Below are 27,686 nucleotides of genomic sequence, written 5' to 3'. Positions count from 1 at the left end.
GCTCAGAACCAGACCTATGAAGTGGGATATGCAGCTCATTCAGGGAAAACTCTCCCCATCTCCAGGCTAGAATTCCAGAGACTTCCCTCTCCTCACCATTGAGGTCACTCTTCACCAAGTCCTGGCAAGTCCCCCGTCCCCTTCTCCTTGTCTGAGTGACCGCACAGAGCCCATCTCCCGTGATACAATCTACCTCTGAACACTTCGTTGGAGGTTGGTGAGCCGAGAGTGCATGGCAGGTGCTTCCAGCCTGTGAGAGCCACACTTTCCTGTCTGACCTCGGGTGGGTCCTTCTGCAGTCTGGCTTCTGTGTCTCTCCCCAGCCTTGTTCTCTGTTTACCCTATGAGCCTCATCTGCCCAGGCCAGGCCTGCCCCTATCCTCACAAGCCAGGGCAGCCCCTTGGCAGGGCCCATCATCACATCCTAGGTAGGTGCTCCCACCCTCTGAGGGTGCCATTTTGGACTTCTGTGGCGATGCCATACTTAATACTTTCTGACTCACTAATGGGTTCCTGTATACATTTGATTTTCCTGAGTGCATTGTTGTAACCTTGCAAGCAGGAACTGACTCCAAAGCTTCTCTGGCTTCCCCATGGTCCACAGTAGGCATAAGATGGACCCTGCATAGCTGACAGAGAAGCCCAAGCCTGGTGAAGGAGTAGGGCCAACAGTAGGGCCATACCACACTCACTACCACTCCTAGAGGTCAGGATCCCTAGTCATAGAGGACACCCGCACTGCCTTCAGGGACCTGACCTTGCCCGTCTTTAGGCTAATGCCCCAGATCAGGTCTCGCTGGCGGAGTTTGCAGAGTCCCTACAAAGACCCTACCAGTAACACCTCTCTAACAGCTCCAAGTTACATCCCTAACCTGCCCAGCACTCCTCTGTTCACCTTCAATTCATGCATATGGGTGCTGCTGTGACTGGGGACTTGCCTAAGAGTGGTGTTGTCCCAGGGAAATCAGTGACCTATGCGATGACACCTGACAGGGACTGATTGCGGTTTGGGCCCTGGGTACAGGAGTCCAGGGAGGGCCTACGAGGGTGGGGCCGGCATCTTGTCCAACAAATGCCTGGTGACCCTGGGTCAGCTGAGGATGGGTCCTGGGTTGCACATGGGGGAGGGGCCTGAGCCCCCACCACTGCCCACATGTCGGGCAAGAGGGCCCCTGCTGAGCCGTGAGTGGCTGTCACTGTTAAGGCAGCTGACCCATCAGTGAGGTCAGGGCACCGTTGCCCGGCTCTTCCAGCCCACCTTCCAGGTCTTGGCATGCTGCAGCCACGACGGAGCAGCTTCCCAGGGCCAGGAGGGGGCCTCAGTGTGACCAGGTTGAGCCCAGCAGGCCCAGGAGCTGACAGCAGGCTCCTAGCCTTCCTCACCTCCCCATGCCAATCCAGAAATTCATCACAAGCAGTGTGACACACCCACTTCCTTGATCCTGGGTTGTACGGTGATTCTTTTACCCCTTCTGGGGAAATAGCTCTTAAGCAAACAACGAGCAAATTGGCCTGAGAGTGTTTATCTCTGCTTTCTTTAGATGCATCTAGAATTTTAAAAAGAGAAAAAGCCACAGGGGGTTTGCACAGACTGAATGGCCCGCCAGGCAGTGTCACTTTGGGTTAGCTGAGTGACTGCTGCCGGCCTCAGCGCGGCACCCACAGCAGCACGTCAGACGGATTAGGCGTGCACATTCACTCCCGTGGAGTGCAGTGGCGCCCAGGCGGCCAGCGGGGGTGAGGGAGACAGGAGCCCGTGTGACTGTCCCAGAGCCAGGGCTGGGCCAGGAGCCAGGCGCCCAGTGCTCTCAGGTGGTCCTCTCCCCCAGCAGGCTCCGGGGGGGTGTTCCTTGTGCAGCAGCAGCTCCTTGATCTCTGTTCACGTGCAGTGGGTCCAGTCTGGGTGTCACAGTGTCACGGGCTCTTATGACAGGAGTCACACCTGCACTGCTCTTAGCGTTTCTGGGCCAATGTAGCATCCTGTGGCCTGGCCCTCTGGGCTACACCCTGACTCCCAGGGCTCTTTCTGGGATAGACCACGGGGCCGGTCCTTGTCTTGTGGGGCATCCCCTCCTTGACAGGTGGCCGGGTCGCTCACCTTGCCATGCAGACTCAAAGAGGCCGGGCCCCGCCCTCCTCCTGGGGCAGGGCCCATGAGGCGGGCAGCAGCCCCCACTCGGCAATGCTCCTGTGGGCCCCTGGCACCCGGCGCGAGGCTCGGCAGCGACTCAGGTGCCCGTGCTTCCCTGCAGGGCCTGATGCACTCCAGCGGCCCCGTGGGCCGGCACCGGCAGCTGGTCCTGGTTCTGGAGGGGGAGCTCTACCTCATTCCTTTCGCCCTCCTGAAGGGAAGCTCCTCCAACGAGTACCTGTACGAGCGCTTCGCCCTCATCGCCGTCCCCTCCATCCGCTCCCTGGGCCCACAGTCCAAGGTAAGCCTTGCTGGGGCTGCGGGCGCCCCGCTGTGGGCCCCGGAGCCGGCCCTTTGGAGTCCATCTGTGCAAGAAGGTGGGCGGTGGGCGGCCCTCCTGCCCCCTGACTGTTCTGTGCTATCCCAGGAAGCCACAACGTGTCATTTCTCTGAAAATGTCTTTGCCGTGACAACAGGGTTGTGAGCCACTCAGAGGGCTGGGTCGGGCTTGAGGCGGGGCTGAGAATCTGAGGAAGCTGGTTTCCCCTGGCGCACCCTGACCTCGAGCTGACCACCGACGGGGCGCGAGTCTGCCCACAGCGGAGGCGCCGCAGGCAGGGATGGAGGACAAATATGATTACTGTCCAGTGGAAGAGGGTCCCTCCTGTTCAGGAGACAGACAGGATTTGGGTCTTATTCAGTAAAAGTCAGTCTGGGCAGAAATGTATGTGAAAATCAAGGAGGCGACAGTGGGCTGTCCACAGAGTCAGAGGTCCCACCCCGCAGCCACCCTTGGCCTGTGCGCCCGGTTACCCGGTTAGAGAGCCTTCCAGCCAGCCCTGATCCCCTTCCCCTTCTCCAAACTCTTTCAGACCCTCCTGGCCCCCGGCCCCCGGGCCCCAGGCTTGCACTGCGGCTGCCCCACCTGCCCCAGCTGGCTGGTTCAGCCTTCAAGCTTGAACTTGCCCTCAAGCTGCCAGCTGCTCTCAGAGCCCGCAGATCGCCAGGCAGAGCTGGGTCAGACAGGGCTCCTCCCAGTGGGAGAAAGTGGCTCATTTGGGAACCCAAACCCTGGGCCCTGGGTGTGGGCAGCCCCCACGGGACCTGCCGTGGCCTCTGTTGACCTCGGTCAATGACATGGTTCAAACCAGGTCAACTTCTGCCTCACAAGGTTTCAGAAATCTTTGTTTTGACTGTTTCCTGTTGCTGGGTTGTAACTTTATTGTGGAACAGGATCAAAGTGAAAGAAATGATCTTCCCTGAGTTTTTTGAGTGTCCGTGGCTGACTATGAATCCCAGTTGCAAAGTGAGCCGGCCTCTTGGGACGCGTCCTGCCCAGAGCACCCTGGCAGTCAGAGGTGGCCCGCGCTAGGAGAGCTTCGTGGTGATGACACTGCAAGCTGGCTGCTTGCCAGACTAGCCAGGGTCTCCTGACAGACGCCCAACAGGTGCTTCTCATACCCAGAGTTTGAGGCATCACCAAGTAGAGCCACCAGAAAGTTATTGTGAAATAATGTGATACTTAGATGTTTCCCCAAAAGCCGAAAGGCATCATTGGGGGAAAATCAGAACTTTGCTGGACTTCTCTATGCTGATTTTATGACTTCTCTATGCTGATGATTTTATTTGCAGCACGTAAAGCAGATGACAACTATCATCTTTTCAGTACGTTGTGCCTGTACAGGGCTTAGGCTAGCCCTGTCTCCACTGAGAGTGACTTGGCCTTTTGTCACCCTCAGAGCCCTGACTCATTGGAAGTGGGTCTCCCCCTGTTTGGGAGCCCATGGGGCAGTCTGTGGGAGCAAGACGCATGGGGCAGGCCTCCTGTTACAGCGCCTCCAAGAGGGGCCCTTCCTAAGATCCAGTCCTGATTTTCAAGAGCTTACGTAGTAGCAGGTGTGATGCTCAGGAGGACGAGCAGCTGGGTCAAAATGGTGTTGAAAATTAGAGGGAAGGAGGTTATTGGGAGACCAGGTGTAGCCGAGCTGGACCCAGCCTTGTGCTCACCAGGAGCCTCAGGCCACCATCTGATGGGTGGCGTGGTCTGCTTGTCTGTCTTCCCCTCCCAGTCTCACCTGAGGAAGAACCCGCCCACATACTCCAGCTCCACGTCCATGGCGGCTGTTGTCGGTAACCCCAAGCTCCCGTCAGCAGTGATGGACAGGTGGCTGTGGGGGCCCATGCCGTCGGCTGAGGAGGAAGCATACATGGTGTCAGAGCTCCTGGGCTGCCAGCCCCTGGTGGGCAGCGTGGCCACCAAAGAAAGGGTCATGAGTGCCCTGACGCAGGCAGAGTGCGTCCACTTTGCCACCCACATCTCCTGGAAACTGTCGGCCCTGGTCCTCACACCCAGCGTGGACAGCAACCCCGCTGGCAGCAAGAGCTCCTTTGGCCACCCCTACACGATCCCCGAGTCCCTGCGGGTGCAGGACGATGCCAGCGATGGGGAGAGCATCTCGGACTGCCCGCCCCTGCAGGAGCTGCTGCTCACGGCGGCCGACGTCCTGGACCTACGGCTTCCCGTGAAGCTGGTGGTCCTCGGCTCCTCGCAGGAGTCCAGCAGCAAGGTCACCGCTGACGGGGTCATCGCGCTGACGCGGGCCTTCCTGGCTGCTGGCGCCCAGTGTGTTCTCGTGTCTCTGTGGCCTGCGCCTGTGGCTGCTTCCAAGATGTTTCTCCACGCCTTCTACTCCTCCCTGCTGAATGGCCTGAAAGCCAGTGCCGCCCTGGGGGAGGCCATGAAGGTGGTGCAGAGCAGCAAGGCCTTCTCACACCCTTCCAACTGGGCAGGTAGGAGTGTGGACCACCTGCCAGCACCTGTCAGGGGACCCCAGGGCTAGGTCCTTACAGCCTCCCGGGGGAGGGGGGCAGGACAGGGTGCTGGGGAGAAGCAGCGTGGGGAGGTGCAGGAGAGAGTTTGTTTGCTGAGACTCTTGTCTTCTGCCAAAACCAGTCATTTGGCATGTGGTATTAGTCTTTTTTTTTTTTTTTTTACAATTTTGTTTGTTTGTTTGTTTATTTATTTATTTGAGAGGGAGTGTATGTGAGCATGGGGGGAGGGGAGGGCAGAGGGAAAAGGAGAGAGAATCTCAAGCAGACTCCCCACTGAGTGTGGAGCCCAACTCAGGGCTTGATCTCACGACTCTGAGATCCTGACCTGAGCCAAAATCAAGAGTTGGACGCTCAATGGACTGCACCAACCTGGCGCCCCTGAAGTAGTCTTTGTGACTAGAGAGCAGCAGATGAGTCTGCCATTGGAGTATGAGCATAGGCTTCTCCTGGGACTAGAGTGCTGGTTGACTCATTTTATGGTGCCCTGTGGCGTCCCAGGACTGTAGCAAAGAGGCACATTGTAGAAAGCCCCTTAGTTCAGCCATCGGGTTTGACCTAGCTCAGTGCCGGGCTTACCCCTTCTGAAGTCTTGTGGCACATGTACTACACATTCTGGAAGGCCGACAGCAGCTGCTCTGAGTGGGCCTGCCATAGGGGTTGCAGGTCTGGGAGTGAAGGGAATGTTCTCTGTGACGTCTGGTCATAGGAGGTGCGGCAAGGGGTGACCCGTGGACCCTCCCATGTGGGAGGCCTCCCGACAGGCTGCCAAGCCAGAGTCCAGCCCCACCCCAGCCTCTTTCCCACGTGGCCTCACCCAGCGGGGCCACATTGCTGACACCCCCCGGGGCCTTCAGTCTGCGGTTGTCCCTCAGGATTGGCTCCTGCATGTCCCCAGATGCTCCAGAGCAAAGGTGAAGTCCCACCAAGGCCGGAGCGATGGCACTGACCCACAAACATAGGGTCTTAAACTGGAGAAACAGAGGAATGCCCCAAACGGTATTTTCAAACATTTATATTTTGTTTTAATCCACATACACACTGAAAAACTGGCAACAAAACCGCTTTCATCTGGCTCTTCCTCTGGAAATAAATGCGGTCTGCGTGTGCCACCACGGCTGGTGCCATTTCCCGCAGTGGGGAGGCCCCGAGGAGGAGCCCCTCATCCCCGGCACCCCTGGCCCGGGAGCCAGCACACCCCGAGCTGCGGGGCTGCGGGCCAGGTGGATGAGCGGCAGTGAGGAAATGGAAATGTGTGTTTACTTCACAAACACAACACCGCCCCGGTGCTTCCCAAAAAGGTATTCAGAAGAAATGAAATAGAAGCCATCCTGTTTCCTCAGGTGGCCCAGGGGGAGGAGGGGCAGGAGGGCCAGTGAGGGCCCGGGCCTGCCTCCTCCAGCTGCGGAGAGCAGAGGGGCCGGCGGGGCCTTCCAACTGCCGCAGCTGGAGGTCTGACTCCCGTGTGCCCCTGGCAGCCAGAAGGGGCTTTGGGCCCCGCATGGTCCCCCAGGGTGCTGTGCTGAGTTTGTGGGAGCCCGGCCTCTGTGCTTGGGGAGCCCCTCCCCATCTTCCCAGTGTGTCCACGGATATGGTGTTTTTGTCCTTGTTTTAGGGACAGATGATACATGAGTCACTGCTCAGTGCTGGAAAATGGTGTTTAAATCACACTGCCCTGCTAACCCTAAAAACAGCCTTGGCTCATTCATGCTCTTGGAAAACCCCCTTTATCCATCACTTGAGGGCAGCTTGGTCCTCAAGTTGCTTGGTGGCTGCAGGAGACCGCTCTGTCCGCCTCCCCCAGGCCCCTGCAGCTGGGAGTGGGGCAGGATCCAGGTAGATGTGTGGGTCCTCGGCAGCCCAGGCTGCTTGCTCGTTCCTACAACCAGAGCAGAGTACCTCCTGCCCCGCACCTGGTGGCTCTGTCCCCGGGCGTGTCCCAGACAGACACAGGTGCATCTCCGGGGAAATGGGGCTGATCATTCCTTGGGATGGTGGCCAAGCCTAGGAAGGGCCCTGGGGCCTGGGGGGAGCCCATCAACGCGGGGGCGGGGGGGGGGGGGCGGGAAGGGACTACGAGGCCTCTTCCTGCCTTCCTCACTGTGTAGCAGGAAAGCAGAGGCACTTTCCTGAGCAGCTTTCACGGCAAAACAGTGCTCACCACTCACTGAAGAGAGAAACAGTATGGATTATTTTTCTTAATTTTTGTTTTATTTTATTTTTAAGATTGTATTTATTTGAGAAAGAACAAGAGAGCACAAGCAGGGGGAGGGGCAGAGGGACAGGGAGACACAGGCTTCTCGCTGAGCAGGGAGGCTGACATGGGGCTCGATCCCAGAACCCTAGGATCATGACCTGAGCAGATGGCAGATGCTTAACCAGCTGAGCCACCCAGGAGTCCCAAAACAGTATTGGTTCTTAAAAGGGGCAAAAGGACACTGAAGGGCCCCCGGTGAGTTAGACATCCCGTAGTCCGTTCCGTGGAGGAGCTTTGCTGTGCAGCCCCTCTTGGTGGCAGGGTGGCTGTGAGGCCCTGGGTGGGGGGTGGGGTGGGGGACCAACCAGCCCGAGCTGCCCTGCCAAGCTGAGGGCGGGCTCTGGGCTCTGAGATGCCCTTCTGTGTCCTCCACAGGGTTCACACTCATCGGGAGTGACGTTAAACTGAATAGTCCCTCGTCACTCATCGGCCAGGCCCTCACGGAGATCCTCCAGCACCCAGAGCGCGCCCGGGACGCCCTGCGAGTGCTGTTGCACCTGGTAAGGGCCCTCCCCCAGGCTCCTGGGGCCCCGCTGCCCTGGAGAGCCGGCGGAGGGGCACGAGAAGGGACATGAGCCAGGTGGAGGGGACCTTGTGCTAGGACATCCACAGGTTGAGCCAGTCGGTTGAATGGTGGGCATGATGTGTCATGGGGATGCTACAGCCTCCTTGCCAAGGTCCTGGGGCCCACCCTGCAGCTCTTTCTGGGCTGTGAAGATTTGGGCAAATCACCCGCATCTCTGAGCATCAATTTCCTCATCTGGAAGGGGGATGTTTCCTGGTTATCTTGAGGCTTAGAGAAAAGGTGAGAAGTAGGCAGAAGTAGGGTCCTAGCGGCTAAGAGATGATATTCTGGAGTCACAAGGCACTGGCCTTCCCCTCAATTTGTTTGGAGGAAGAGTCCAACCACTGACCCTGTATTTACCCAGTCCCAGCCTCTGTGGGGTCAGGGGTGAGGGTACAGACAGAGGCTCTGCGTCATCGTCCACACATGGAAAAGTTAGAAATCAAGCTAAGCAGCAGTGACATAGAACTAGTTCCACCCTTCCACTTTGATAACCAGGAAGGCACTTTCTAATGTTGCGAATTGTTAGCCTCCGTGGAGTTCTGAGCAAGAAAGACCAGACCAGCCCCAGCCGTGTGAGTGGACATGCTCCTTCCAGACCCGATGCACACAGCTGCCCCACTGCCACCCCAAAGGACAGAGGGGCACAGGCCCTGGGAGCGGGCTGGAGGCTACGGCTGGGGAGTTTAGTTTGGGGGCTGGGTTCCAGGGAGCACGTCCCCTCTGCTGGGCAAACTTACTGCCCTGCGGGTCTGGGGCCCAGGGTGGTGGTGCTCAGGGCACTTCTGGTGGGAGGTCAGTCCTGTACATCCCTTAAGTTAGGGCTCACCTGATATCAGCATGTGACCAGGTAGGAATGATGTCACTGAATACCCCAGGCAGCTCCTGAGCCAGCTTTGAGATAGCCCGCACCTCCTGCCCCCGGGAGCTGTGCTCACTTGCCTTGAGACTCTGTGAAACAGACTCTGACTGATTTTAACCTGTTCCTGGAAACTGTGCAGAGCGATTCAGCTGCTCAGCATTAGGACCCCTTCCGGTCCCCATCACCCCAGAGTCCCCTCCTTCCTTGCTGCGGCTCCCAGGCGGCTTCTCTTAGGTAACTGAACCACCGTCTCTACCCACGTGGCTGTCTTCTCCCAGACAGGGCCGTGGAGCAAAAGCCAGGCCTTGGCTCCCCACTCGGCCTTGAGGCCCCTCAGGCATGTTTAGAGGTTGTCTCTTCTTTCTTGGCTTCATTTCCTGGGGTGAGTCCAGGGGCCATGGGTCAGGTTTACAAGCCCTTACCTCCATTGCCCTTGACCCCAGTGGGCAATGTGTCTCCAAAGACCTTCCAGCCCGATGGCCTGGTTGTCTGTCCTGCCCAGGAACACTCGTGTCCTCCAACCTGTGAGGTCAGCCCCCAGCATCCCAGGGTGGTAGAAGGAAAGTCTTGGGTGACCTCTTGGACGACTCTTCTGCCCCTCTCATGATGGCACATGTGCCCCAGGGCATGCGGTAGTTCAGGACAGCCTGCGATTTCCCCGAGGGGGAGAGAAACTGCCAGGGAGGCCGACACCATTGCAAGTACCATGGGATGCTCACCGGGGAGTTGACTAGCAGTTACTTGGACAAATTCAGCCCACGTGTGCCAGGCGTGGGTTTAGGCCCTGGCAGGTGGGAGGGGAACTTGAGGCCCAGGGGCCCCTGCTGTGGGATGGAGGGTGAGCCTGAAGTGCAGGGAAGAAGGGCAGTGGCAACCAGAGCCCTGTGGTGGGTGCTGCTTGGCGTAGGCAAGGGCTATGGGCCGTGAAGGGGGTTCCCGAGGGCCTGAAGGTTTATCCTGGTGGTGGGGGTCTTTACGTGGCCTGGGGCAGGCACTGGCCTGAGAGTGGGCTGTGGCGTCTGTGGAGGAGAGCCCGGAGCAGGAGGTGTGGCCTAGGGCAGGGACAGAATTGCCTTGCTGACGCTGGAAAGTAACCCCTTTCCCTTCGGACCTTCCCTCTCGGGCTAGGCTGTTGCCACCGTGCCTTGGTCCTCAGGCCGGGGTGTCCAGGTGGCAGCAGGCAGCCCTGCACTGGCCTCAAACCTGAGGCTTCGGGTGCCCCCCAAGCCACTGGGAGAGAAGCCAGGGCCCGCCTGTGACCAGAGTGGCGCTTCATTCCCGCTTCCCTTCCAGGTGGAGAAGTCCTTGCAGCGCATCCAGAATGGGCAGCGCAATGCCATGTACACGTCCCAGCAGAGTGTGGAGAACAAAGTGGGCGGCATCCCTGGCTGGCAGGCCCTCCTCACTGCCGTGGGCTTCCGGCTGGACCCCCCTGCCAGTGGCCTGCCGGCGGCGGTCTTCTTCCCAACCTCTGACCCGGGTGACCGGCTCCAGCAGTGCAGCAGCACCATCCAGTCCCTGCTGGGTGAGCCTCAGACGGGGCTGGGCCACTGAGGGGCTGGCTCCCAGCGTGGGCACAGTAGTTGGTGGCTGTGGGCCCTGCCTCACAAGGGGTGCTGGACCTCACGGTGGGAAGGAGCGGGCATCCTGGGATGGCAAGGAGTCGCAGATGCAGGCCTCTGTGGATCTGGACACCTGGAACACAGGGTGCACTCTGCCCCAGCAGGGCGTTGGCCCGGCGCCACCTCTTCCCGGGCCGACAGGAAGGAACGCTGGGCAAACAGTGGCTGCCTTCGTGTTTAATCGGCAGCCTCAGATCCGCCGGAGCCGTGGCCAAAGACCGGGGTGATGCAGGCTGCAGGTGCCATGGCTGCCTTTTGTGCTTCATTCAGAAGTGCTTCTGCCTGGGGCAGAGCCGGGTCCTGGGACTGTGACCACACATCCGGACGACTGGCCTTTCTCCAAGGCCCTTCTCTCTTTTCTCCAGTTAGACACAGACCCACACACCTGGCTGTCCCGAGCTTCTGTAATGCCACCGATGTGGAGTGCCTCAGGTTCGGTGCCCGGGAAGGCAGCCAGGCTGTGGGTAACACCGTCCTCCTTCTCCATTTAGGTCTGCCCAACCCTGCCCTCCAAGCCCTCTGCAAGCTCATCACTGCCTCGGAGACTGGCGAGCAGCTCATCAGCCGGGTGAGTTGAGCTAGGGTGGCTGAGCCCAGGCCCGAGGGCTGGGCTGAGCTGGAAGGACAGGGTGAATTGGCCCTACGTGGGAATCTGCAAGTGACTTGGTCTTGTTACATTTTTCAGCCTCTGTGACTAGAAGGGAAAGATGAGGGCTGGGGGGTGAAACAGCCCCTGCCCTGCCCTCTGCCAGGCACATGCACACCAGGGGGCAAAAGCCTCTCGTCTGTCTCTGGAAAGTGGGTTCCAAGAGCAGCAGGGCCTTCAGAGGATGCTTCAGGGGCCCCCGTGACCTGCAGTCTCAGGGCATTTCCTGACCTCTCCATTCAGTGGCCTCCTGTACCTGGTTACCACCCCACCTCCAACTCTTTCTGCTGATTGCCAAGTGTTACAGCCACACTTCCTGAGCCAGCAGGTGTCTTGATACTTAACCTAGATCAGAGTATGAGCCCTGCCACTGAGGCACAGCAGTGAACACAAAGTCACTCTAATGCAAGATACTGCTTAGCAGGTTAGGGGAACGGAGATCTAATCCGGACATCAGGACGATGCTAACTCTCAGCATCGCACAGGCCCTTCCCAACTCGGCCTCAGAGCTCCTACTCTTCCTACCGGCCAGTGAGGGTCTGGACTGTGAACCCCGGGGTGACCACAGTGTGGGGGAGAGCTTCTCAATGGCACAGCAACCCCTAAAGAGCACAGAATAGTTTTCTCTGGTCGGCTGGTAGTGTAATAATTTGAAAAAACAACATATATCATTATCAGATTTCATTTTATTTATTTTTTAAAGATTTTATTTATTCTTGGGGGCAGGGAGAGAGAGGCAGAGACACAGGCAGAGGGAGAAGCAGACTCCATGGAGGGAGCCCGATGTGGGACTCGATCCCGGGTCCCCAGGATCACACCCTGGGCTGAAGGCAGCACTAAACCGCTGAGCTACTTGGGCTGCCCACAGATTTCATTTTAAACGGAACTATTTCTGTATGGAAATAAAGCTGCTCTGTCTGGGATCAGCCTCTGAAAATCTGAGTGGTGCCTTGGGCTCCCACCCCCTGAGGGGGTTTCCAGCTCAGATTGGGAGCCCAGTTCAAGGACATGGACCCTTCTTGAGTTGCTGTTCATTTTTCAATAAGCTTGTTTGGTCCTCTTGTTGAGGAAAACCAGGAAGGCACTTCTAGAATCAAAATGTCCTAGGCCCAGGAGGGCTGGAACCCTGTGCTCTACTAAAGAGAAAGTCAGAATTACATTTGCAGGGCAAGGCTGAGTCCCAGAAGCCAGCTGCTTAATGTCTTGCATTTGGTGGCATCACAGGGATTTCCCGCCTGTGATCCCGCTGGGCCGCGGGCCAGGGTCCCAGGCTGCCCCCGTGGCCGGCAGGTGGTGGCTGTTTGTGGAGTCGCTCAGGAACCACGGCCCTCGGTGTCTGGAGCGGCCGTCCGTGCCCGCTGCACCCCCTCCCCACTTGCGTCCGGCTGCCCTGCTCCTCTCCTGGCCGGGAAGGGCAGGGCCTGGCTGCCCCGACCGTGTCTGGCCTGCGTGGCTGTTTGTTCTCCTGTGCGTCCCTGCTGACTCTCGCTCCTCTCCCCTCCCGGTCAGAGCCGCCGCGGGCCTGCTGTGGCGCTTCCTAAAGCAGCGATCAGCTCGTGTTGCATAACAACCTGTGCTTGAGTCTAAACTCTCTTCTTTCTCTCTCTTTTTCTTTCTTTTCTTATAATCTGCTGGCCGAAGGCTGTTAAAAATATGGTTGGAATGGTGAGTACTACTTTAAGTAGCAACTGTTGTCAGGTGAGCCCCTCCACCCGCCCACCCCCTGCCTTCCCCTGGGCCTGCTCGGGCGCATGTGCTGTCGCTCAGAGCTGCATGCACGTGCGTGCCCACGCGTGCTCGGGGCTGGGGTGGCCCGGGCGGCCAGCGCTGCCGTGCACCCTTCCTCTGCTCTGGCTCCCCCTTTCCTGCTCCACCCTTCTTGCGTTCTTGATTTGACCTTTCAAGTTCCACCAGAACAGCAGGGGCAGAAGGGACTTTGAGTGACACTGTGAACCCACCACACAGGACTCCTGAGTAGGCTCAGGGAACCTGAAGAGCCATGGGCCCTTGAACGGGGGACGTGTGGCTGCTGCCTCCAGTGCTGAGGCTCTGGGAGGCGACGCTGGGCTCTTTGCCATGTCACTCAAGGTCATCAAGGGGACTTAAATAGAGAAAGAAAGAGAGGGAACTAACCGGCCCTGCAGCCCACCCGCAACCGGGGACACCTCCCCTTCCCCAGCCTCCGGAGAGGAGATGGGACAGTAGGCCTGAGGCACTGTAAAAGGAATTCCCAATGCGATACACACAGCAGTCACAGGGATGATGGTAGCAGGTGACACAGGAATAACGGGGGGACAGGTCCGGGCGGCCAGAGGGATGGTGGCGCGCTCACACCCTCTCCTCCCTCAGCTCCACCAGGTGCTGGTCCAGCTGCAGGCCGGTGAGAAGGAGCAGGACTTCGCCTCGGCCCCCATCCAGGTCTCCATCAGCGTGCAGCTCTGGCGGCTCCCGGGCTGCCACGAATTCCTGGCGGCTCTAGGTAGGACAGTGGCCTCAACTGCTTCTGCAGTTCTGCTTCTAAAAATCTCTCCTAGTTTCTGTTGGCTGAAACTGGTAGATTCTCAGGGGTCTTGGTGTTTTCTTAGATATTACCCATCGATGTGGACCCAGCGATTCCAGTACTTTAGCACAATTTTCAAATGGCCCTCCTGCCATTTCCCTCCATTTTGGTTTCATCTCTCATTTCCAGTCATCTTACTAGAAATCTGCTAGACTTCAGCATTGTTGGGAGTCCAACGAAAGAAAAGTCATAAAATGATAGTTTCAGCGCTGGTCTCTATAGTTCTGTTGACACCAGGTGTGATTGGAACTGCACACACCAGGATCCTTGTCTATCCAGGACACTTAATTTCCTTTTTCTGACATAACACGGCTGAGGCAGCTCCTGGCATGACTGCTGCTTTAATAGATTTATTTTTTGATACAAGAGGCTGTGAGCTGCTCTCCTGTCCCACTCAAGTGCCTGTGTGACTCGCCTGGGAGCCTTTCATTTCACAAGCTTTTCTTTGAACACCTGTTATGTCGGACAATGTGCCAGGAGAGGGGCTACAGCACTGTGCAGAGGACAAGTCCTGCCTTCTTAGAGATTTCAGTCTAGTGGGGAAGACGAGCAGACCTAGTAAGTACCTGATCTAAGGGTAGGGAGCCCTGTAGGTGAGGGGGCATCATTACACACAGGAGCGTCAGGGGCGCAGTGACTGCTGGAGGAGCGGGCTGGGGGGAGGCAAGAGCCAGGGCATGTCTTGAGAGCCTCAGGGTGGCCTCAGGATGAAAGATCCAGGCAGAGGGCAGAGCCGTGGGTGAGCACAGGTGGTTGGGGGATTGCACAGGGGCAGATGAAGCAGAGGTGGGGCCAGGGGAAGGCCTCTGGTTCTTAACCTGAGGGAATGGGGACTCTTTGAAGGGTGACACAGCCTAAATTCACCATTCCAGGGACCAGCCATCTGACATGCAGGGCAGCTAATCCTTAAAAAGGAATTTTTCTTCTGCTTGTGAAATCTGATTTCACAGCATTAGGCCTTTCTTATAACCCATTTTGTGGATTGACCTTTCCCAGCCCACTTCAACTTAGGGCTGGCTCCATTTGCTTTTGATGGGGGGACCCCCAAGACCCCATAGGGACTCTGAATCCCTATAAGTAGATATGCTCTCATATCCTTTATGATTTGTACTGTTTACTTGTTTCTGTGGGCTTAAAGCATAGTCTTCTTGGTATAAACATAATAAATTTAAATAAGTGTAGTCAGTTGCAATTGGACCAAGAGTAAGAAAGGCCAGGTCCACACCCAGGAGGGATCTCTCTGCACTTTCAGGACAGGCTGTGGGGCTGACCTTGGGGCAGTGACACAGGACACAGGGAAGATGGAGCCAAGTCCTTTTTTTTTTCTTTTAATAAAGGAAAAGCAGTCTTCCTCATGCAGGGCCTACACTTCCCTTCAGTGTGGGTGTGACAGCCCTCCTCGCCTGTGAACTGGATATTTCCAGGGCTGTCATTGGCTCTCCCTGGTGTTGGGATGGTGGGTTATTTTCATTGATGGCCTCTACTTCTCTATTTTCCAAATCCACCAATACTCAAGGGTTGAGTCAGTGTGCACACGCTTATTCTTGAATCCCATGGCCTGAGACCCGGGGAGGAAATATCTCTGCAGGCTTAGCATCTGGAGAAGTGACTCCCTCACTCTTGAGGGTTCTGAGGCTCCAAGAAATCCCCCCTTTCCAGCCCTCAGCACCGAGCAGGAGCCATCACAACCCATCACAGGGCTGCCAGTTATTTACTTCCATTACAGTAACCAAGTCAAATTGTTTTGGTAGAAGTAGAGGTCTCTAACTGAAACATATTAATTAGCTATTTGTTTTTAAATGCTGAGTTCTCTGAGACCTTTCAGTTGCTTTCAGGGACTGTTTATATTTGAGTTCAGAGGGGAGAATGTCCCATGGCAACCAGAAGGCTGAGGTAGCGCCTCAAGTGAACCAAATTCCCAAGAGGAATTAGAGTGTCAGACCAGTATCAGAATCTGCATGAGAATAAAAATATAAACACATTTCTCCTTTGGTGCCTATGTCATGAGATGCACAGCATACAGACCCCTGTCACCAGAACACACATCAGAGGGAAGGGGCCTGGGGTGGCGGGTCCTGCCCCGGTAGCACCAAGTGTGTCCGCTGTTTCAGGCAGAGCTCAGTGACCCCCAAGGAGGCTGAGAGCACACTTGCAGGGCAGAGGGCTTCTCAGGACCTAAATCCTGTCTGCAGACATAGCCCTTAGCCATGGCGTCTGCATTTGGCTTCCTCTGCATATGCGCTTCCCAGGGAGATGTGTGCCTGACGCTCTACAAGGTGTCTTTGTCTCGGTGCAGTGGCAGTGGCTTGAGCCAGCTTCCTGCTCGGGATTCTCATGAGAACCATTAGCCTCGGGGAACAGTCCCCTGGGCTTTAGCAGAGCAGAGTGCAGTCCCTGCAGGATGGTTTTAGCCAAGGAGGCAGATTCTCCACCGTCAGAGCCCACTTGTTCCAAAGCCCTTGGTGGCAGATGCTGACCACGTATGAGGACACTGTCTTTGCCCTTGAGAAGCTTCCAGCTTTAAATATTGGACCCAATTCTGGAGTGGCCAGTTTTTGTCCTTAAAGTCTTCTAGTGGACTGTTCTGGGAGAGAATGGAGAAAGCAGCTGATTCTCATGAGCCATAATGTGACCATCCTCTCTCGGGAACAAAATTCAGGGCAGGAGAGCAGCTGGTGCTCCGGGAAGGGCCAGGAGGGAGCCACCCACACGGATTGGGATTCGGGGCGAGGGTGCACGCAGGTCAGAGAGCAGCGCCTGCCCGGTGCCCGGGAGACAGTGCAGGGAGCCCTGCGGCTCTCCTCTTCAGGACACGGGCTCCTCCCTAGGGAAGCTGAGATTCATATTCTTTGCTCCTCTAGGGTTCGATCTCTGTGAAGTTGGTCAGGAAGAAGTCATCCTGAAGACAGGGAAACAAGCCAATCGGCGAACCATGCACTTTGCCCTCCAGTCTCTGCTTGCGCTCTTCGGTAAGCGCCCCTTCCCTCCTCCCGCGGTGGGGCGTGGGGCAGCCACGCATGGGAGCCTGGCTGCATTTGGGAAGTGGGGAGAGTGGCTAAGTATGTGTATGTGTTGGGGATTGCTTGAGAGCAGTGGACAAAAACTCCCCGCCCTCTCGAACATACAATTAGAACACCTGTGGTAGAGACGGGGCGCTGCCAAGGGCCGAGAAGGTGACGCAGGGGGCGGCGGAACTAGGGACGAGCAGCCCGACTGCTCAGGCCACAGGCAGTTTTTGGGGCCATGGTCTTCCGGAGTGTAAGAGAAGTTCAAATCGAGTGTGAGCAGCACTTGCACAGCTCCCTGCGGGCCTCTCTGCATGAGGACGCCTGTGATTTTGACAAAAATTTCAAAACCACAGCACATTCTAACTGCCCTCTGGGCACCTCTGTCTTGTCTTAGATTCTACTGAGCTGCCCAAGCGCCTCAGCCTCGACAGCTCGTCCTCCCTGGAGTCTCTGGCCTCCGCCCAGTCTGTCTCCAATGCCCTGCCCTTGAGCTACCAGCACCCGCCCTTCTCCCCCACCGGCGCCGACAGCATCGCCTCCGACGCCATCTCCGTGTACAGCCTGAGCTCCATCGCCTCCTCCATGAGCTTCGTCTCCAAGCCCGAGGCCGGGTCGGAGGCGGGGGGCGCCCGCGGCCGGCAGGACTACGACCGGCCCAAGAACGCCTACCCTCCGCGCTCCACTCTGCCCCGGGGCCCGCTGTGCCCCCAGCCCCGCCCTGCGGGGAGCAAGGAGGAGGAGGAGTATGAGGGCTTCTCCATCATCAGCACCGAGCCCCTGGCGGCCTACCAGGAAAGCAGGCAGGCGCACACATCACCAGATCACAAGCTGGCCCGAGTCGGGGCGGCTGGAGGTGTCCAGCTTTCTGTGAGCTCCAAGGGGAGCATGAGCACCCCGAATTCTCCAGTGAAGATGACTCTGATCCCCAGCCCCAACTCCCCCTTCCAAAAGGTCGGGAAACTGGCCAGTTCAGATACGGGAGAATCAGACCAGTCCAGCACAGAAACGGACAGCACCGTCAAGTCCCAAGAAGAAAGCAGCCCCAAGCTGGATCCGCAGGAGCTGGCCCAGAAGATTCTGGAGGAGACGCAGAGTCACCTCCTGGCGGTGGAGCGCCTGCAGAGGGGCGGCGGCCCGGCCGGCAGGAGCTGCAGCCCCGAGGACCGGCCCGCCGCGCCCGGCGGCACCCCCGGCTTCAGGGCGTCCGAGACCAGCGCCTTCAGCAGGCCGGCCCCCTGCCACCCCAAGAGCCAGGCGTCGCCGGCCCCCGCCCCCGCGAGACCAAAGCCCCCCGCCAGGAGCTCGTCGCTCCCCCAGGTGAGCTCCGGGCACAGCAGCCCCGCGGCCCCCGAGTCCGCCAAGGGCAGCCCCGGCCTGCGCGGCGGCCCGGCGCCCGGCGCCGACCCCCAGACCTCGCTGCCCGACCAGCCTCTCTTTAAACTCAAGTATCCCAGCTCCCCGTACAGCGCCCACATTTCCAAGTCCCCCAGGAACGCGTCCCCAAGCTCAGGCCAGCAGTCTCCCGCCGGGAGCGCGCCGTCCCCCGCCCTGTCCTACTCCTCGGCCGGTTCTGCGCGCTCCAGCCCCGCCGACGCCCCCGACGGCGACAAGCCGAGGACGGCGGCGGTGGACGAGAAGGTGCAGGCGGTGCACAACCTGAAGATGTTCTGGCAGAGCGCGCCCCCGCACCCCGCGGGCCCCGCCAAGGCCCTGCGCGGCGCCCCTGGCACGACGACCTCCAGGAGGGACGTCCTCAGCCTGCTGAACTTGTCGCCGCGGCACAAGAAGGAGGAGGGCGCGGACAGGCTGGAGCTGCAGGAGCTGCCGCTGCGGCCGCCCGCCGCGCCCCCGAGGGCGCCCCCCAACGGCCACTGGCGCACGGGGCCCTCGGCGCTGAGCGCGCTGCCGCCCGCGCCCGCCGCGCGCCCTCTGAGGCTGCCCTCCGGGAACGGCTACAAGTTTCTGTCCCCGGGAAGATTCTTTCCCTCCTCCAAATGCTAAGGCGTCCTGTCCCGCGGACCCCGCGCCCGGTGCAGCGCCGCGGAGGGACGCCGGCCGCCTCCCGGGCGCGCTCTCGGCTGGCGGGGTCCTCCACCTTGGGCTCCCTGCTTCTCAGCTTTGCTGTGATTCCCCAGCAGGACTTTTGTACAGAAACGGTCATGGTTCTGGGGTGGGGAGAGGAAAGGGAGCACATATTTTGCTAAGAGGTAGATGTGCAGTACCTTTTATACACAGAAATACAAACAGAGCTTTTTTTAAGGCTTTCAGGTGCTGGTTGGGGGTGGGATGTATGAAATCTAAGTTGAATTCTACACGAAAGTGCACATCAGCCAAAAAAAAAAATGGTTTTTAAAATGCCAATGATTTGCCATTAAACTGTAGCGATTTTTGGGCTTACGATTATCGTGACATCACAGTAGCAATGCAATAATTCACATTTCAGCAGTGCTTCCATCCTGAACTCTGCTCTGCTCCACCTAGCTCTACAAATGTCCTTGGGGCCCCACTGTCAACCAAACTTGAATTTTCTTAAAAATTTTATGTAACTCTTCTCCAGGCATTTTAGAACTATGCAATTGTGATTTAAAATGCAACTTTGTGCTTTTAAAACATTATTGACCTTTTTTGTATGTGGATAAACAACCTGGTTTTATTATCAATAGTACTTTGCATTTATAGCTATTATTTTTAAAAGCTCAAATTTTTTAAAATGTCAAATTTTGAATAGTCATCAATAAGTAATTATCAAGTTTGGGGGGGAGGGAAAGGTTGAAATTATTCAGTTTCCTTGTAAGTGTATTAAAAAAAAAAAAAAATCTCACAGCTAACTCGACTTAACCAGAATGGAATTTCCAGCTCCTATTCCCTTCAGCAGCTACTTAATTTTATTCTTTTCCCATCTCCAGGCCTCGAACACCTCTCCTCTCTAAATCTGTTCCCAGGCTCTCACAGCCCGGGAACCCCATGTCTGCTGCCCCAGGCACCCTCACCTGAGCCGGGACCAGCCCTCTCCCGTCCCACAGCACCCTGTCCTGTGCGCAACCTGAGAAGCAGGGGGCCTTATGCTGGGATTTACATCCCAGTCATTGATGAGCAGGGAAACAGCCGTTCCTGAAAGTGCTGTCCTAGACAAGGCTGGGCGTCCCCTCCAGCGTGCCGGCTTCCTGAGTTGTTGCCAGCTAGGCCGAGACAAAAGATCGCCTAGGTAGGGGTGAGCATTAACCTAGGAAGAAATGAAATGTTAAAAATCATACTAGTGCTAACTTTAGTTGGGGAATTTAAATAGACCGCTTTTACATAATTTGAAAACGAAGACCCTGCTGCCCTCTCCACACAGGGGTGTCACCGAGAGGTGAGCAACCGCATACCCACATTGCATGGAGTGGACAGGAGAGGCCGGGCAGGAGGGGCTCGAACAGTAAGACCTCACGTAGAGCTTTTACGTGAGGTCCTGCCCAAGGACCTTCTAAACATGCCTGACCGTGCGCCCTGCTCCTCGGTGTACCCTGGAGAGAGGAGAGGACCCTATTCAGTGCATTCCTCTCCTGAGCTACGTCGTGGTTTTTGCCTTTGCCCCAAAAGCCATACTGGTGAAAGCAGACAATTAGGATGTCCCATTCTAGGCCTGACCCCAACACTGGAAGACAAATACTTTATAAAGAAGCAAGCACTTATGAGGTGTTTTAAGTCAGTAGGGGAAAAAAAAAAAACCGGTAATGAAGTATCAGAGTAGCAAACGAAAGCAAGTTTATAGCACTGTGCATTTAGCAAAATCAGGTCCTCAGCAACAAAAACTAAACCTCAATTTCTGAATCCCTATGTAGGTAGTTAGGCTGTTCCTTTCTCAGCAATCTCAGCCTCTTTCCCAAGTGCCAAGGAGCCCCGGAGGACAGGCCTGGGGTCTGTGCTCCCCGTGCGAGTGCACCCATTTGCCCACCTCCGGTACACGTCCCCTCCGCCACCCAGACCGCTTCCCGTGCTTGTGCTTACCGAGCCAGTGAGGAGGTCTCAGTCGACCCCAACTTGGTTTTAGTCCTAATTACATTGTTGTTTTAGGTTTCATGTTGAAAAACCAAATGGTGTGTTTTTGTTTTTGTTTTTTGTCCTAGATAGAAAAGAAGGTTCAATGAAAGAAAGCAAACATGACAAAATAATAGGACCAATCTCAAAATCACTGTAGAGTTGCCACCTCTTTATGTTTACTGTCAGTCTTGGTGTTTTCTTGATGAGTGAAATGGATGTAAAATCAAAGTAAATTTTTCCGGCTCCAACCCCTGAAAAAAATATATGCACTTAATAATTATGTGAGACTGTGTAAGTCACAGATACCTTTGTGTAGATCGGGGGTTGGCAGACCATGACCCATGGGCTAAATCTGGTCAGAGGCCTGGTTTTTTATAGCCATGAGATAGGAATGGATTTTACAGGTTTAAAAAGTTATGTAAGTACCTGCATCATACTCTTGATTTTGCCTCTTGGCCCACCAAGCCTAAATTACCTAATACCTGACCTTTTAAGAAAAAGTTTGCTGACTCCTGGTGTAGGGGACGGACAACACAATTAGAATGTTTTGTGTCTACAGTCTAGGGAAAGTGAGTGTCAAGTTGTGGATAAAATTGGCATGCATGGAACCCCTGAGCCATGTGGATAGAAGCAAATAACTCCTGCATAGTCCATGGCTCTTTGCTCCACTTGGAATGAGCCATGAATGTGGGTAAAATTTACAAAAAAAAAAAAGAAAAAAAAGAAAAAAAAGAAAACAAAACCCTTTTCCTCACTATATGCAGATAGCATTGGACATATTTCTTTTTCAGCTCAGGAAACTGGAATGCCCTGCCCCTATTCTACTCCATCAGATGCAAGTACACTGATCACAAGCAATAAAATCTCCCTCTCCTAGAAACCTTGGTATGACCACAAAGCAACGTAGTAGATCCTATCCTAATTCTCACCAGTGAACTGCTCGACTGCTTCACTGATTTTAACTAAATCAAAGTACCAAAACAAAGCTGTAAAACTTACATTTTGAACCACATTAGTGTGTAGTGAAATGAAAATATTCTCACCTCCATCCTGTTTGAAAAATGTCATGGTCCACCCTGATACTCGCTGGGTCTCAGCAGGAGACAAGGTGCTGCACACACTGTCCTCATCCGCTTATGCTGTTCCAGTGAATCTCAGCAGGTGGTCACTGGAGCAAGTCCCCAGTAAGGCGCCTGTCCCACCGCGTCCCACCGCCTCCCACCGCCTCCCACGGTCACTTTGCTGGTTTCAGTTCAGTTTGGAAAAAATACCACGCAACACTCTGGTTGCTTTTAGTAAGTAGGCAGAGGGTGAAAATTGCATAATTTTCATCATATATTTTGTTGTTTTATCTAAAATGACTGTAACACATGTGGTTTGTGAACTGGGCCCCCGTTTGTAACAGATCTTTCAAAGATGTTCCATGTAAGGACACATGCGGTTACCTCTCCCTCCTCAGACGCCTTCCCCACTTGGCACTCACCCCCCTTGTATGCAGTGTTAGCCATCTTTGGCCTATGTGGACATTTTTTGTAAATTACAGTTTCCAGATGGCATTAAACTTTTTATATTACGAAATTTACCATGTAAAAAGAACTTCATATTTTTATTGAGATTGTTAAGGCACTTGGCCTTCCTTTGTGATTTCAGTGTCTATTAAAGCATGAATTCCCTCGGTTTTAAGTGCTGTATCTGAATCACTTTCTGTACACGTTCCACACTTCTAGGTTTCTTTGCTGTACACAGAACAGTCATGTGTCCTTAATGAGTGGTATGTTCATCTGGGGTCTCCTCCCTAGACATACACCACGGCCTCATGTTTGCCGGGAGGAGAACCCAAGAGAGTGCACAGCAGAGCCGACCTTGCACGCAGGCTTCTGCAGCTCTGAGGCACGGGGCAGGGCACCTGCGGGTGGGTGGTGACTTAGAATGCCTCTGATCTGTAGTCATAGTTGGAGGGTCAGAAAATTCCACAGTTGTGTAAGCATGCTGACAAAACGGGTTCATTGCTGCCAGATCTCTGTAACTAAAGAAACTCCAAAGGAAGTATTCCAGAAAGAAGGAAAACAATCCTACCTGTAAAAGTCTGAGACGCATGAAGGAATCCTGGACAAAGAACTAAGTGAATGTGACTAAATTAAAAACAAATACTGATTGTATAAAAAGTAACATCTTGGGAGGCCTGGAGGGCTGAGTGGGTTAAGTGTCTGCCTTCTGTTCAGGTCATGATCCCAGGGTCCTGGGATGGAGCCCCACATTGGGCTCCTCGCTCAGTGGGGAGCCTGCTTCTGCTGCCTCTGCCTGCTACTCCACCACCGCTTGTGCTCTCTCTCCAAATAAATAAAATCTTTGAAAAAAACCCTAACATCTCATTTGAGTGGCAATAAAAAATTAAAATACTGGACATTATATATCAAACAAGGAAGTGTTATAGGTTGTCTAGGAAGAGAAGAATACATTATTTTTAGTGTAAGTTAAATACATCAAAACACACAAATAGAAGGTTATATCAAACTAGTTCGTGGAGGAAAAAATGCTTTTAAAAACTTGATCTAAAGGGATAAAGAGGAAATAAACTATTTTTAAAAGCAGTACAAATACAGTATGAAAGATTACTAGTAATTATAAATGTAATCAAATGAACTAAACAAAAAGGAGAATGATGATGGAAATATGCCACATGCTCTTTAAAAAACAATATGCCTCTTTGGGCGGTGGGGGCGGGGGGACAAAGCTAACAAAGCATAAGGCCCAATGGTTGACAACAAAAGGATCAACAAAACAAAGTAAAAAGCACTAGTAAAAACAAAGGAAGATCTATTTTCTAATGTTAAAAAGCCTTAGCAGAAGGGCAAAATTCTAAATTTGTATGTAGCTACTCCTATATATCATTTCAAAAATTGATAAGTAAAAATTGGCAGAACTACAAGTTTGGAAGGTTACATTATTATTATTTAAAGATTGATTGATTGATTGATTTTAGAGAGTGAGGGGGGAGGGGCAATGGGAGAGGGAGAGAATCTAAAGCAAACTCCATGGTAGCACAGAGCCCAACCCAGGGCTCGATCCCCCAACCCTGAGATCATGACCTGAGCCGAAATCGAGCCGGCTGCTTAACCAACTGAGCAGCCCAGGCACCCCAAGACTACACTATTATAATGGGAGATCTCACCTTCTCCTCTCAATTTATCGACAGATGAAGGATACGATGCAGCAAGCATACGGTAGACTTAAACAATTCAGCAAACAGGCTTGTGAAATGGAGCTGCAGAGAACCCGGTCTCTGACAGGAATCTACATTCTTCCCAAGCACACGTGGAATACATTAGGAAACTGATCCTGTGCAGGCCTGTAAAGTCTTAGCAAATACTGAGGAATCAATATCACAGAACAGTACAATTCAGTTAGCACTAATAACAAGGAGATGATAGATGCTTCCAGTCACTTAGATATTTTTAAATGCTACTAAACATACAAACCATAGAAGTGCTCATAAAAGAAATGAGAAAATACTGCATATCTAAACTGATAGATGTCTCCAGAGGCACCCTAGGTGTTTGTGGGTTTTACTTTTATTAACAACAGAAATGTTTCTTATTTGTTCAAGACCGGAATTCAGGGGCATCTGGGTGGCTCAGGGGTTGAGCATCTGCCTTTGGCTCAGGTCGTGATCCTGGGGTCCTGGAATCGAGTCCCGCATTGGGCTCCCAGAGGGAGCCTGCTTCTCCCTCTGCCTGTGTTTCTGCCTTTCTCTGTGTCTGTCATGAATAAATAAATAAAATCTTAAAAAAAAAAAAAAGACCAGAAGTTCACACAGTGGGACCACAAACAATCTCATTTTCACCCAATAAAGTAAAATACATACTTTTATTTCTGCTTCCGTGCTTGCAGGAATATGTAAGTTATAGAATAGCTTAGAAATAAAATTAATTTAAAATCCCCTAAAAATTGGTGGGATGCAGTTAAAGTGGCATTTAAAAGAAAAACTTGTAGCCCTACATGATTATATTCACAGGTAATATTCAAAATATGTACCTGTGCAATCCCCAACCAATAAGGAGGGGTGCCAACCTACGCAGCTGGGGCGATGATATGCACAAGCGTATGTTAGGAAAGAATACCACTACCCAGCTAGATGACCAACCCGAGAAGTCATCAAAAGATAAACCCGGAGAAAAAAGAAGAAAGGGAATAAGAACAGTGAGAAACTGAAAAGCAATATAAAAGATCAAGAAGGGCAAAACTTGCAAAAAAGATAAAATGCACTAATTTCTAGGGACTGATCACCTGTGTGAACATGTATATCTGTGAGAGAGATGAAAAAAGAAAAGAAAAAGGAAGAAAAAGTGGATATAGCTAAAAGTGCAACAGAGATTAAAAAATAAAATACTATGAACAATTTTGTGGCAATACATGTGAAAATGCAAAGTGGTACCTAATATGTTTAGGCACACACATATGGGTGGCCAAGGAACCTGGAAACGCAGGGACCAGTGGATGTGACCGCAGGGCAGTGGTGCTGTCCTCGGGGAGAGAAGCCATGGTGGCGGTCAGGACACAAGGGGCTCCGGCTACACGGTGCCGTGCCACACGCCACACAGCTCTGCTCACTCCTGTCTGCGTGCTCCTTCATAAGGAACTTCAGAAGGAGCAGAAAGTATTATTGGCTACTGTACAACAATTATTTATTAATCAGATTCTCTCAACTTTTAGGAAAACCATTAATAAAAGTTCTGGTGCAAGAAGGAAAAGAAAAAGAAGCCAAAGCCCATGAAGCTCAAATGGCAATCGCACCCCCTTGCCTTTTACCGGCCTCTTTCAAAACCACACAGGCCCAGATGGTTTTTACATGTGTCCCAGCAACTCTCCGGGGCCAGAACATCTCTTACCTTTTCAAATTGTTTAAGGAAATATAAAAAATAAGAAAAGATAGTCAAATCATTTCGTGATGGCATTCTCAGTTCTCAGGTCAACAGATCATGTATGAAAAGAAAAGGATAGGCCCATTTCATTTATGAATCCAGACATAAATCTCAATAAAATACTGGCCATTAAATCCCTGTGTTCTTTAAAAGTAGGAAGACAAGCTGAAAGTGCTTCTATGTATTGGTTACTGGAGCATGAATCTTTGCTGATTGATGAACACGCACATGGTAATCCCAAGGGGCCAGAGCTCTGAGCCTAAGGGCATCTGCAAACACACTCACATATGAAAACCAATAACCATTAGACTATGGAGAATACAAGTCTGCTGAGACCTGGAGAGGCTGGATTCTATGGCTCACATTGTAGTTAAACAAGAAGCAAATCTATTCTACTCCTCTTATAAGAACAATGAAATATGTATAAAATCCTTTTTCTTAGAGGCAGAGTGGGACAGAGGGAGAGAGGGAGTCTTCAGCAGACTTCACACCCAGCACAGAGCCCAACCTGGAGCTCGATCTCGTGACCCTGAGATCAGGACTTGAGCTGCAACCAAGAGTTGGACGCTTAGCCGACTAAGCCACCCAGGCACCCCGGTGTAAAGGAAGCATTCCTAAATCTAAGCATTCCAGCATTCCTTAAGAACTATGTCCTGTATTACTGTTGAAATAGAGATTGACTTGAGTACAATAACCTACAGAGTAAATCTAAGATCTACACAAGGATTTAGGAGCACAATAGTGTGGTCCCTATTACCTTAGGAAACACAATTTATGTTTTCTGTTACTGCTGAAAACTCTGAATATTCAATGGTGGAATGTACGTTTTGTTAGATGGTTTCCTGGAAGGAGAGAATGGCCCTTAATGAGGATTTGGCGATGTGCTTGAGGACCTTCGCTGACAGCGAATGCAAAGACAGGTACAAGCAGGACTGCTCGTAGCCACTGCAGCTTTTTCTCAATATTAGTATTCTAAGACTTTACTTATAGTTGCTTTGTTTTGTTGTTTTTTAACCTCAGAATTTCTGGGCACGGACCGCAGCTTGGTACCTTCCTCAGTTTAAAGCTTTTCTTACATGCACACTTACGGTCTCTAATAATACTATATAATGGTAAACAGCAGGGAACTGACAGGCTAATGCTGCATCCACTCCAGCAAATGAGGTCAGAACATCTGGATTCAAACACATTAAAAGGACAAGTTAGCATTAAGGAAACATTTTGCCTCTCAACTGAATTTGTATCCAATCTCAAGATATTTGTTAAATTTGTAGCAACTGTGCGTTTGGGCCTCAGAGAATAATAATATTCTTAAATATATAAATATTCTCAATATATTTATATTAAATAAAACGTTTTAAAATTCTGAAATAGCTTTAAATCATAGTGGTAGAACTCCGAAGTCTACCCTCCTTGCTAACTGGGACAGGTAAGTGAATTTGAATTCTGATTTGCCTTGACAGCATTTTGCCAAAAGTCTAATTTTTTTTTCATATACAGAGCTTTCTGAAGTACAGCATTTATTGAACCAAAAATGCAAAAGTAAATTAAAATTAATAAAAAATCAGTTCCTATCTATTATTTCAAAAGTCATTCATTCTACAAGTATTTGCTGAGGGTCGTGATAAAGAATGTAGCCAGTAAAAAATAAATAAATTGAAAGTTAAAAGAGATGTTTGAAAGTCCATAAAATAAAGCTTGTGTGCTTCACTTAATTAGATACCATTCTTTCCTGGATCATACACAATCCAAATACCCTGCTGTATAAAAATGCCCCCACTCCAAGGAAGGAGTCTAGCTGCCAAGGCCCAAGCAGGGCGGCCAATCTCGTGGGAGGTCAGAGCCTTAGAGGAAGTCCCCACAATCAGATTCCTTTTCTTACTAATTCAGTCCAGCCCTAGATCAGGTCCTTGCAGCCACAGCCAGCCACAAGGGGATGATGTAACTGTGGTCCGTGGGGTCAGGATGGCTGAGTGCACGCAGCCAGAGTCACTGAGGTGCAAAAACTATGAGTGAGTAGAGGAGGCTGGGAGCAGAGAAAGGAGAAAGGAACAGACGCAAAGACACCGTGGAAGCACAGAAAAGTCCCTGAGGGAGACACGTTCCAGGCCACTCTACATACAGTTCCATGTTCAGTTCTTTCCCATTTGGGGTAACTTGAATGGGATCTCTTTTCTTTTTCTATCAACAGCCTGTGGATGTTGATATCTGTGGATGCTTGAACTTATGGAATAATAAAATCAAGTTAAAAGAGGATCAGG

The 27,686-nt window shown here is 53.0% G+C and overlaps 1 protein-coding gene and 1 long non-coding RNA gene across 4 annotated transcripts in view; one reads left to right on the top strand and one right to left on the bottom strand.

The window, feature by feature from the left end:
* Nucleotides 1–18,693, top strand: part of TTC28 (tetratricopeptide repeat domain 28) — a 616,681-nt gene extending 597,988 nt beyond the window's left edge. For 2 of the 3 annotated variants that reach the window (XM_072723127.1, XM_072723129.1), the window contains 9 exons: nucleotides 2,253–2,432; nucleotides 4,201–4,921; nucleotides 7,593–7,717; nucleotides 9,938–10,169; nucleotides 10,758–10,834; nucleotides 12,554–12,577; nucleotides 13,262–13,391; nucleotides 16,334–16,441; nucleotides 16,875–18,693. In XM_072723127.1, coding sequence (XP_072579228.1) covers nucleotides 2,253–2,432; nucleotides 4,201–4,921; nucleotides 7,593–7,717; nucleotides 9,938–10,169; nucleotides 10,758–10,834; nucleotides 12,554–12,577; nucleotides 13,262–13,391; nucleotides 16,334–16,441; nucleotides 16,875–18,481 — 3,204 coding nt within the window. In that variant the 3' untranslated portion in view covers nucleotides 18,482–18,693. The remainder of the gene's footprint in view (nucleotides 1–2,252; nucleotides 2,433–4,200; nucleotides 4,922–7,592; nucleotides 7,718–9,937; nucleotides 10,170–10,757; nucleotides 10,835–12,553; nucleotides 12,578–13,261; nucleotides 13,392–16,333; nucleotides 16,442–16,874) is intronic. The other variant, XM_072723128.1, reaches the window with a different exon arrangement.
* On the bottom strand, nucleotides 18,689–25,393 carry LOC112935886 (uncharacterized). Its single transcript, XR_011994684.1, has 3 exons — nucleotides 20,670–25,393; nucleotides 20,471–20,585; nucleotides 18,689–19,703 (listed from the first exon to the last, which is right to left on the bottom strand). It is a non-coding gene; the product is annotated as an uncharacterized lncRNA (long non-coding RNA).
* Nucleotides 25,394–27,686: the final 2,293 nt, after the last annotated feature.

Source organism: Vulpes vulpes, chromosome 10 (assembly GCF_048418805.1).
Source record: "Vulpes vulpes isolate BD-2025 chromosome 10, VulVul3, whole genome shotgun sequence".
Taxonomy (NCBI): Eukaryota; Metazoa; Chordata; class Mammalia; order Carnivora; family Canidae; genus Vulpes; species Vulpes vulpes.
Note: the sequence above shows the minus strand (reverse complement) of the source record. Positions and strands in the feature narration are given on the sequence as shown.